Source organism: Pelodiscus sinensis, chromosome 2 (assembly GCF_052426305.1).
Source record: "Pelodiscus sinensis isolate ZL-2025 chromosome 2, ASM5242630v1, whole genome shotgun sequence".
NCBI lineage: Eukaryota > Metazoa > Chordata > Testudines > Trionychidae > Pelodiscus > Pelodiscus sinensis.
Genome location: NC_143053.1, coordinates 248,751,628 through 248,763,952, shown reverse-complemented (window position 1 = coordinate 248,763,952; position 12,325 = coordinate 248,751,628). Strand labels below are relative to the sequence as shown.

At 41.4% G+C, this 12,325-nt stretch overlaps 1 protein-coding gene across 1 annotated transcript in view; it reads left to right on the top strand.

Annotated features, from left to right (window-relative positions):
* LOC102452890 (sodium channel protein type 5 subunit alpha-like) overlaps positions 1 to 12,325 on the top strand; it is a 341,521-nt gene that overhangs the window by 149,539 nt on the left and 179,657 nt on the right. The window contains exons 12-13 of the mRNA XM_089776791.1: positions 3,677 to 3,859; positions 6,575 to 6,976. Coding sequence (XP_089632917.1) covers positions 3,677 to 3,859; positions 6,575 to 6,976 — 585 coding nt within the window. The remainder of the gene's footprint in view (positions 1 to 3,676; positions 3,860 to 6,574; positions 6,977 to 12,325) is intronic.

Here is a 12,325-nt window from a genome sequence, read left to right as displayed (position 1 = left end):
AATGGTGCAACTTCCACATGCCCCTACACCTGCCCAATGGCATGGACACAGTGATATTGGTACGGGACATAAAACATTTGCATAATGGTCTGTCTGTGTCCGCACCAGTACATCTTTTTTGGTAAACATGACACTCCGAACTGCAGCAGTTACATTGAAACAAAACTTTGTGAAGTGGGCTGTGCCCATGAAAGCTCATGATACCATCTTCCTGCTTTGTTAGTCTTTAAAGTGCTACCAGACCATTTGTTGTTTTTTAAGTTTATCCTGTACAGACTAACTCAGCTACCCCTGAAGCATTTGGATTAAAATACCCACACTTCTCATCCATGCTTTTTAACATTTTTTTTCATTTGCTTCATTAATTTTACAGTTTCAAACCACTGCTGTTTGACAAATAAGAGCGTACGTTTACCTCTTCAAATATTTACAGTTTAGGGCCTACACAGCTAAAACCCTTTGTTACAGACAGTTTAACAGGTGTTTCCTGAGATTAAGTTTTCCACAATGTGAAATGGAGCTTGATTTAACTTGAGCTTCTGGTGATATCTACTCCCCACATCTTGACTCCTTCCCCTGCCCCACTCATTCCCAGTACTCCTCTCCCTGCTCCATCAGCTTCCATCTCCACTCAGTGCCTCACCCAATCTCAGTCCCCCATAATCACTTCCTCCCTGTCCTCCCTTCATTTACTCATGGTCCCAGTCTCCCTCATTCTTACCCACCTGCCAGCCTTCCTCCCACCAAACTATGTCTCTGTTCCCCTCCCCTACAGGTCTGTCTGTCTTTAATTTTTCCTCTGCATTTGCACCTCAGCTTCCTCCTCCATGCTGCCTATGCCCAGTGGAGAGTTCATTGAGAACACGAGGGAGACAGGCTCTCTGCTCTCTGTTCTAGTGTCTCACCCTGGCCCATCATAAGCAGATCTGAGGAAAGTCCTGCTCAGCCCCCATGTGCATGCCCAAGAGCAGACAAATTCTTTAGCAAGCTCTTAAGCTCTTGCAAGTATCTGCTGAGCATATGCAAATGGTCACAGGTGGGCAGGTTTCCATGGGACAGCAAAAGTTACATCTCTGATATTAAGGACAGTCCCTTCCCCAATTTCAAGTGGAGACACTAGAGCTTCTCACAGAAAAGGCTACCAGGATTATTTATCATGGACAAAACAATGTATTTCAGTAGCATTGTTCTCTGAAACATTTTGGCTGAAACTTTCAAAAACAAAAAATTAGCCTGAGGCAAGCAGGGAAAATTTCAGCCCAAACTGTTAAAGTTTGACAATGTTATAAGTAACTGAAAACAAGGTCTCATACTGGAAAGACTAGGGCAACCTTAATAGCACCATTTTTGTAGATAAAGCAGAAAGGAAAATTTCAGCTGTTCAGAATGGCATTTATGGTACGTGGTACAAAGAGAACACAGTTCTAATTGAGAGGCTTGCTTGGGGCTGATCAGTCAACTTATGTAATTGCTCTAACACATTCCTAAGGCTGAAGCTAACACCAAACGAGTAATCTTTGAGAGGGAAAACACGTCAGCATACCAATTAAATCCATTGATGCAAATAGACAAGATGGGGAAGATCAAATCTTTTATTGGACCAATTTCTGTTGGTGAAAGAAGCTTTGGAGCTACACAGAGCACTTCTTTAGAAACACAATGGTATATGAGAACAATGCCCCAGGAAAGTGTCTGAAACCTCTTTCTTCTTCTTTGCTGTAAGCAGTGTGTTCAGAGAAGATGTATCCCAAAAGAGTTAACTTTTGCTGTTGTGTTGTACACTGTTTGATGGAGGATAATAGAGCTACCTCCACTCCTTAAAATATATGCCTGTTTCTTTTTACAGCTGTTAACTTGCTGCATTATTTTCACTGATACCTGGGGGCGGGGGCGGAATCCTCTGTTTCTTAAGGGCGATTGCTTGTTTGATTCTGATGGCTTACAAAACATAACAATGAAGATTCATAAGTTTCCACTGTAGGAACCTTTAGCATTGTTCAGTGATCATCTGATACCTTCTGTATTCTGGCAAGGAACCTGCAAATGGGGCCATGCTGAGTAGGAACCCTAAACCTAGTTCTAATGCTCTCCCTCCACATTTTATCTTATTTTGTGCAAGTCTGATATTTGCCAAGTTTCATTTGCCTCTTGGGAGGTGCAAAGCTGCCTGTTCCTACCCGAGAGAGTCTCCAGCTCTCATCAAATGCTTCATCATGGATTTGCAGCTTATTTTCTAATATTCTGATTTTTCTTTCCTGGCTTTCCACTGATTTTTCAAGACCATCAGTTTGTGCTGGCAGGCTTATTTTAAGTCAGCTGCCGCTGGGTTTCTAGCCACGCTCCTGTTATCAGAATTTTTGTGCAGTGATTCCATATGATAGCTGACGAAGAGAACATGATGCGGAGGCATGTGGAGTTGAAAAGTCTGTCTTATCTTCTTTTACACCCATGGTTTGCATTTGTCGCCTCGGATCCCTGATCAGCGCTGGCGCTGTCATTACTTGGGATAAGATTTCATTTATAAAAATGTGTCAGCCGAAGTACCTTGTGTTATTAGTACCATCCTGTGAAGAGTACAGAGGTCTTGCAATGCACAGCCTGTTGGCAGCCGGCTACGTGCTATGCCTAGTCAAACTTTTTGATTAGAAGAGCACTGCCAAGGCTTGGTAGCCCTAAAATTTCACCAGCCTAGTTCATTCTGCTTAGAAGTAATACATCATGTGTGCATGCATTCATGTGTGTGTGTGCACACTTTTTGCTGGTTGCCCATGTTGGTGCACTACCTATTGAATGATATAAAAATCTCGCTCTGGAGCACTTCAGAAAACAGCGTTGCCATGTCTCTGCCTAAGCACAAGCAAGGAGGCGAGTGCTTGGATAAGAACATGATATGAATCTGTGAACTTATGGTCTAAGGCTACATCTACACTACAGAGGTTTTTTTTTTTTTTGAAAAATGGCCGTTTTTAAAAAAAAAAAAAAAACCTTGCGGAGCATCCACATCTCAAGTACGTTTTTTCACAAAAAAAATCAAAAGAACAAAGGGGTTTTTCTAGTGTAGGTATTCCTCATTTTACAAGGAGGAATGCCTTTTTGCAAGAGAGCTCTTTCGCAAAAAGGTGTGTGTGGACGAGGAAGAGGGGGGTTTTGTGCAAAAAAGAGGAAAGAGGAAAAAGCACAGGTGTCTTGGTGGCCATTCTGTGCATAACAATCAGAGCTTATTTTTGAGAGAGCGTCCATGCAGTTTGGATGCTCTCTTTTGCAAAAGAAATTGCTTTTTCTATGCGCTTTTGCAGTGCGAACACACTCTTGCGCAAGAAGTTTCTGCGGAAGATCTCTTCCGATTGCAGGCTTCTTGCACAAGAAGCTTTTGTCTAGACGTAGCCTTAGACTGGAAGCCTAGTATCCTGAATATATTGCTAGTGAGTCATCCTGTGGATAAGTGGAGATGTTAGATTGTTGCAGTGCTGAGATGAGAGGGTGGACAGAATTTTTTAAAGACCAGTATAAGACAAATGGAGTCTTTTTACAGTTAGTAAAATATTGTGACCTATCCATTTTATAGCATTTTAGCCTTCTGTATGAGCTGAAACTTATGCATGAAAAATAATTGCCAAAATGAATAATCATGATTACTTACTGACCTAAACTTGTATCTGCTATGTTCATTTTTAAGGCACTGGCTGCTAGAGGAATTGATTCAATGTCACTTAGCTCATTTGAAATGTCACCTTTAGCATCCAAAAATGCCAAAGAGAGAAGAAATAGAAGAAGGAAAAATAAATCCTTGGGGCTAGAAGATTATGGGGAAGACCAAAAAGTTCCCAAATCTGAGTATAATGATAGTCAGCGAAGAATGGTAAGTTATCTGAAACGTCAGTGATGGTTTTCTTTACTCTGTACTTTGGTGAATAATCTGAGCTCTCAATGATAGTATTATAATTAAAACAACAAAACCTTTAATAATAAACAAGGATTAAACATTGAGCATTGTAACTAGCATGCACAAATTCTTTTATGTTATAAATGTGGAGAGAAACTTATCTACTCTAATTTCAAAGTCATCTTTTCCAATGCCTGCTCATTTGTCTCATTTTTTTGGATTTTTTTTTTAAGCATTTCAAACTTTCCTGTCTCATTTATTTTCATTGTAACATGTTCATTGTACTTTTCATCCATCTAGTTATGTCAACCATATTCCTACTAATAGGTTAGTGTCTATTTTGCTTTCTAGCGGTGTGCAATGAATACCTGAAAATTTTTTCTTAGCTTTTTAATATTTTTCCAGTCTCTTCTCAGTATACACTTTTTGGTGCTGTTTTCACATTACACTGTAGGAGAAAAAAGAATAGAGAAAAGCCTGTTGTTGAAAATGGTCTAGATGGTGCTTGGTCCTGCTATGAGGGCAGGGGACTGGACTTGATGGGCTCTCAAGGTTCCTTCCAATTCTGTGGTTCTATGTGTGAATGTGAGGCTGCAGATATTAAAGATACTGATGACAGTTGCAGATATTAACATTGTCTGGTTAATAGGGGGCAAACTTTAAAGCAGTTTATTTGTTATTTTTGAATAGCCATGTAATGGGCTAAGTCTTTTTAATACTTTATTGTCAATATATTTAGGGACATTTGGCAACCATAAAAAGTGCATGGAAAATGTGAAAGTGGTATAAGTAGATGTGACAAATTAATGACTCCCCAGCTCAAAACATTTATACGTGACACATTTAGGGTGTTTTATCCTGAGAGGCTGAGGCTTTCTTGATATTGTTTAATTAGCTGAGTGAATTGCATTACTAATTGCACCATTATTAATGCTAGAATTGCTGTTTTAATTAATTCTGAGTGGGTTTCAAGATACCAAATACCAAAATGATCTGGAACCAGAGCTGTACATTTGTCAGTGTGTTTCTTAGGTTATATTTCTTCTTTGCATTTTTTTGCCCCCTGGATGTCATATGCATGAAGAACATGGAAGTAACATTTCAAGGCTTATAGTAAATCATCTTTGTGAAGTTGTGCCTGGCATGGTTTGAGGGAATACGGCTGAATCATCATCACTCAAATGAAATCTGAGTGGCTGTAAGCACACTGCCAGCCGGAATCAGTTTCAATGCCTGTGTCGTGGAAACACAGATATGGATTTTTGACCATATAGTAAATGGTAGCAGTCAAAATGAGCTGCCCTTCTATACAGTGGGCTTGTTATCATTCTTTCTTACACTGGTGTAAATCAGCAGTAATTCCACTTGAGTCGATGGTGTCTCTCTAGTGTAAATGAGATCAGAATCAAGCCCAGAACATTGCATTGGGATGGTTGCTGCTGAAAAATGTTGAACTCTAGTAATAAAGAATTGGACCATGGAAAAAGTTGAGATGAAAGTAACAAGTACACAGGCCACAGAGGTCACAAAGGTAAAAAAGCCAAACCGTATATTCCTACCAAATAGTGTGTCTCAGTTTATTTCCGCTTTACGGATGAGAGAGAAGAAGGACAGGCTTTATGTCTACGTACATTTCCAAACACTGTTTTCAGTATTCCTTTTCTGTTTGTTTTTAAGTTTGCTTAATGTTGGGCTTAATCACTGCTGATGATTTCTCAGGTTTGCAGTCTCTTTTTAGCTGATGACAGTGTATCATCAAAATAGCCAGTGTTTCTATTCACGGGATAATGCGTTGTAGTTAAATGATCTGACACTTTCAGAGACAGCGATACATTTACATTGGGATCCACCGCTTCTCTTGTCATTCTGTTTCATTTTTTCTTCTTCTTCTTCCTCCCTCCTCTTCTTATTTTCCTTGCGATTCATTTCTTCCCTTGTTTTTTTATCTCTTGTTCTCTGACTTCAAAGTTCATTCCTTAGCCACCTTTGAAGATGTACTGTGAAACCTTAAACAGGGTCTGGATTCACCAATCACACTATTCATACTTCTCATCTCCCTTCCGCATGTCCTTTCACTCTGATCACATGGAGAGGGAACAGGAGCAAAGAAAATGTTATGGTACTGTGTGAACATAGCCCTGGCCCTTTACGTTTCAGTACATCTTTAACAGCTGTGTATGAAACAAATTGATGGCTAGGAATGGTTATTAAATCTCAAAATCATATTTTGATTAATACAGCTAAAGTAAATCCTTATCTGAGGCATTGGATTTAAAATGATACTTAATGCTTGTCCTCATAATGGGGTGGATCAACTCTGCAGTAATTGATACACCTGCAGTCAATTTAGCGAGTCTAATAAAGACCCACTAAATCAATTGCCAGTCATGCTCCTGTCGACTCCAGTACTCCAGCAGAACGACATGAGTAAGGGGAATCAACGGGAGAGTTTTTTCTGTTGACCTTCTGCAGTGAGGACCCCATAGTAAGTAGACTTAAGCTACGTCGATTTGAGTTATGTTAGTAACGTAACTCAAATTGAGTAGCTTAGATCCTTCTGTCCTTGTAGTGTAGACCTGCCCTTACTGATCTCCTGCAGTAGATTGACGAACTCAAAACCTTCATGGCTCCCCAAAATGTGTTGCAAAATGTTACTTCTTTTTCCCCTTTTTCCTTTCTGGGGGCTTCCAGACTCTCCTTGACATTAGCTATGGTCCAAGTGCAAACTCAGTGAAACGCAGAGCCAGCCATGGAAGTATATTCAGTTTCCAATTCCGTGGCAGAGACATTGGCTCCGAAACAGATTTTGCCGACGATGAGATCAGCACTGCCGGGGAAAATGAAAGTCAGCATGGCTCACTCTTAGTTCCAAGGACTGGGAGACGTTCAAGTGTGCAAAGTCAAGCAAGCTATAGTTCTCGCCCTCCTACGCCAAACTACATGCAGAATGGCAAGAGGAACAGCTCAGTGGATTGCAATGGTGTGGTTTCCTTGATAGGAGGAGGCACTGGGGTGCACAGCCCAGACACGACTTCTCCCTCAGGGTTACTGCTGCCCCCGGTTATTATGGAAAACTCTGGAACAGGTGACATGGTGAGTACAATATGAGTTTTGTATGGTTTACATTCTTGTTTCTTTCACCAATGTTATTGGCATTTGCTATGATCTCTGTAAGCAACACGCAGCCTCAAACAATCACCAGTCCTCCCCATACAAATTGTGTGAAGAACACAGGTCAAATCTCACATTGATTAGCATCTTGTTCAGCCATAGAGAAGTTCATGTCCCTCGGATGGAAGTTACTCACAGCATTCTGTGTGGAGGCTAATATTTGTACTTTGGTCTTCATCTGGATTCTTTTGCTCAAAAATGCAAATATGTATGAAAAATGAAATCCTCCCACACCATTCTTCAATATGGTAGGTCTCTGGTGGGTTACTTCTGCCATTTCCACTTCTGGCATTTTCTGGTGGACAAAACCAATATTTTAAAAATACTCCTATGTGGACTTCATTCCATCCAGCAATTTCCCCGCACACATCTCTGTGCTCCTACAGTTTCTACCAGGATACAGCTAGCCATGAGTTACTCTAGAACTGTTTGGGGGTTGCTTTACAGATCCCACATAGCTACCAGGGAGACTTTAGCATCCACTTCAAATCAATCTCAAATTAGTACAGCAGATGATTAACTGGGCTTTGACTTCTTGCAGAGTCTTTGCCACAGAGTACTGGGGTGTAGCAATATAATAAAAATAATTGGCTTTCCTATTGAAATGACCTCTTTATTTAAGAATAAATAACAAGGGTAATACTTTTAGGCCCTCATAGGGGGAGCAGAGCAAAAGGGGCAGTTGCCCTGGGCCTCAGCAGTTCAATAGGCCCAGGGTTCCCAGCCATCACTGTGAGTTGCCATGGAAGCACTGTGAAGCCTGCTCTGGGCTGCTGTCAGGACTGGCTGGAAGTCGGGGGGGGGGGCAGTTTAGCTTGCTACAGGTGGTGCTGAGGGCTGACAGTCCCAGCCCTTCCCCTTTTGCCTGAGGTCCCGCCCCTCCCAGGAGGATGAAGCTGCCCTTCAGGATCTGGCAAGTCTGTTTGTCCTCCTGTTCTGCACCATCGTTTGGCAAAACATCAGCTGCCATTTGCAAATGCCAGGTAAAAAAGGCAGGTGCAGTATGGAAAAGCTGACTGCATAAAACTGGCAATGCCCTGGCCTGCTCTCGAATTATTGTCAGATTATCAACAAGTGAGATGTGAAGTAGCTATTTTCCCAGATCTGAATAGCTTCTTCCATTTCCAGCTTTGGACTTGATATATTCCTGACTCTCTGATCTGCCCCCATTCAACTTGGAAAGATCCCTGTGGGACCTCTAATCTTCCCCATAGTAGTCAGGAACCCCCTCCCCCCCCACACACACACACACACACACACACATACCCAACACTCAGTACTTCCTAGCATATCCTCTCAGCTCCCCAATACACTCCCGCACAACCTCTTTTATAATTCATTTTAAAAACCGACAATAGGTTTGCAGTCTCTTCAGTGGTCATTTCATTGCTCCCTTTCTGGAGGCTTCCTGAAATGTGTTCTGCTTCCCTGGACTGAGATCCTCACAGGCTCTTACACAAACTTGCAGGGGGACAGGAGTGTACAAGGACCTTCTGTTCTTCTTGCATGGCCTACACAAGGGAATACAACAATGGCAGTCCCTGTACAGCCCTGTGGGTGCACAACACTTCAGAAAGGCTGGCAAGGGAGGAGTCTGGTCTAGAATTCTATCACCTCCCCTCTGTGCAGGGCTGAGGAGCAGGACAGCTGCACTGGTCAAGCAAGCTACCCCATCTTAAGTGATGACATAGCCTGCACAGTCCTGCAAATAGAACCACTTGTAAACTTGAAGATGAACAGACTTTAGTATGATTAACAAAAGTATTTGTGTTCTTTTTTATCTGTTCCCAACATTAAAGAGATGGATATTCTTCCAAATATTTGCACCTCCATTTTATGTAACCGCTAGAAGATTTACCTGGTGTTGCTTGGATCTTTAACTCAATTAATTTTTGTTTTTTGAAAAATGAAATGGAAATGTGCATGCTTTATTTAAATCATTGCTCTGGGGTGGGGCAGGAGGATGTGCGGTTCAGTATGCAGGCTGCCCTGGGGAGAAAGGACTACCCCATGCTGCTGCGGTGAGAGAGGGCCCCATCCGAGAGCAATGATTTAAATAATGCATGTACATTTTCATTTTATTTTATTTTCCAAGAAACAAAAATTAATTGAGTTAAGGACCTGAGCCATGCCTGGTAAATTTTCTAGTAATAAATAAAAGTCAAACTTAAGGACATTAAAATAAATTACATAATGAATGCTATGGATAGTGGGATTCTGAGATAAAGCAGTGTGCCTGTTGTAATTCTGAATTCATTGTTATGTATTTAACGTTTATTAAGGTTGATCCGATACAACAAACCATACAGGACAGTTTAAGTGTAACTTTGCATGAAACATGCCATAGGTGGGCCAGCTATGAAGCACGAGGTTTCTGAAGAATCATTTTCTTGTGCATTTATGAAAGCTGCCTGCACCAAAACAGAAAAAAATGGTGATAGTTTAGTGGTGTTCCCTCTTTTGTTTGTCTGCCAATGCTTCAAGGTGCCAAGCACCCTCCACCCCAGCTCTTTTGGTCAGAACTTCACAGGGAATATTTGGTGCTTTGGCCAAATTGGGTGGATTCTTACGGAAATTTTGAACACTGCCAGCAATTGCTCTTTATTTGCCAGCTTCTTTCAAATACATATGTTGAAAATTAGCTGGGCTAGGTGGCGGGAGGGAGTGTTGGAGGCACGTCTGTGGTTGTCTAGGAAATAATGCTAAAGCTCTATAGCAACAGATGTTCATTTAGTGATGCAATGTGAAGGATGTTGTGTCTTCTGTGAAACAGGTTTGATATCTAATCTATCCAGAAAATGTGAGCTGGAGCTAAAAGCTAATTGGCAGCAAGCCCGTTGTCTTACAGATTCATTATTTAAGAGAACTGTGCGCAAATTAACTAAACTGTGGTGCAAATGCAGAACAACTGATAAATTGAACACGACAGTGTGTTTTAAGATAAAATGGACCTCCTTTTGGAGTATTGTTTGTATTTTTGAAGATTTCGTTCAAACATGTTTAAACGAACTGGGTTGCTCAAGAATGAAGTTATTTGTTTCCTTAAAAAAATCAGATATAAGAATAGTGAAGTTGTGAGGTTCTCTGTATTACTAATGTATCTTCGCTCCTGACTGTAAAGGTCCATTGCTTGAAGTGTGAAGGCAGTTAATGTGATGTTAATATGTTCCCTGAAATGATGGAACCAATACAACAATGAATTTTGAGGAGTTCACATCATACAACAGTCATCCTCTATAATTTTGCAAAGATATTTATGTATTTAGACATTTCTGTGGTGCTCACCACATTAAGATTTGAGTATCTTCATTTTTGAGTGGCCCAACTGAGACATTTCAGCAGGCCCTGATTTCAGATTACAGGTGCTCTGTGCCTTATGGAAATCATGCCATTTTAAGACTTCTCAAACTGATCACTGAAAAACAGAAGCAAAATACAGGACTATGTAGCACTTTAACGACTAACAAGATGGTTTATTAGATGATGAGCTTTCGTGGGCCAGACCCACTTCCTAAGATCAAATAGTGGAAGGAAGTGGGTCTGGCCCACGAAAGCTCATCATCTAATAAACCATCTTGTTAGTCTTTAAAGTGCTACATAGTCCTGTATTTTGCTTCAGCTACACCAGAATAACACGGCTACATTTCTATCACTGAAAAACAGAGGCACCCAAAACCACTAATCACGCATGGAAATATTTATCTGTAGGTTTGTCTGAAGTAACTTTCGTACTAGAGATTTTATGTCAGATACAGTAGTTCAGATCCTGAAGAACAACATGGTGGCTATGTGTTATTCAGCTGCCCAGCCAAGGGCTAAATCAAGATCCTGCCCATCTTTGGGAATGGGAAATATCTGTTCCTTTCTATTTTTCATCTGGTGGAGTAGCAAACCCTGCAGCCTGCAATCTGAGTCGAGTAGCAAACCCTGCAAGCTTGTTACCTACACGAGTGATCTGTGAAAGCTTGGTCTGTAGACATTCTGGTAGAGGTGGGATATTGTCTAGGTGTATGTATGTGAAGTGAGGGGGCTACTTGTTAGACATAGGTAGCAATGATGCTCCATCAGTGAGGAGCCAGGTTTTTTGGTTTTCCTCTCCTCTAATTCCCAAAGACCGTTACAAAACAGTACAGAGATCGCGTCATGGCCCATGTCGTCCTGTCTGTTGATGTTCATAGATAGTGTTCTAATTGCCTATATCGGTGTCTGTACAGGAGCTCTGCTTGTTTGCTAAGCCATCCTGCTGTCTAATGTGCAGCCTCAGGGCCTACTCTACCCTAGAACATTAAAACAGCTTAACTGTGTGACTCAGGGTGAGAAAAAACCACGTCCCTGAGCAGTGTTCCCTTTAAAGTTTAAACTGTGCAGCAGTACAGGTGATTAATCAGCCCCACCCAGTCAGTCAGCTCCCTGCACAGAGCCCATAGCTTCTAACTGGGCAGGGCTGATTAATCACCTGTGAAGCTGTGCTGGGAACACTGCCCCGAGTGGTGAAGACAACTTAACCTTACTACAGACAGTCCACAGACAAATTCTTCCATCCACCTAGCCATTGCTTCTAGGGGAGGTTCATCCTCTATGCCATTGTGAGAACTCCTCTCCTCGCTATAGGGCTACGTCTAGACTGCATCCCTCTGTCGACAGAGGGATGTAAATCAAGCACATTGAAATTGCTAATAAAGCCGGGATTTAAATATCCTGCACCTCATTAGCATAAACGTGGCCGCTGCTTTTTTTTCGAAACAGAGGTTTTTTTTAAAAAAACGGCAGTCTAGACGCGGATCTGTCGAAAATAAAGCCTTTTTCGACAGATCCTGTATTCCCCAAAAAATGAGGTTTACAGGATCTGTCGAAAAAGGCTTTATTTTCAACAGAGCTGCATCTAGACTGCCGGGGGAGGGGGTTCAAAAAAACTTTGTTTCAGAAAAAACTGGCGGCCATGTTTATGCTAATGAGGCACGGAATATTTAAATCTCAACTTCGTTAGCAATTTTGCCGAGCTTAATCTACTTCTCTCTGTCGACAGAGAGGTGTAGTCTAGATACACCCTAGGTAGTGTCTATACTGACACATTGTAGTGTTTGAAGTGTGGACATACCCTAGGTAACACCTAGAGCACCTGTGTAAACAATTGCTACTTTGCCACGTGTTTCTTTGCCCTTCACCACACCTGTTGACATTTATATGCCATATACAATCACCTGAAAAACTGGAGAAAGAGAGACAAAATTCTCAGGCATTTGCCAAAACAACAAATTGTTTTTCAGCCTG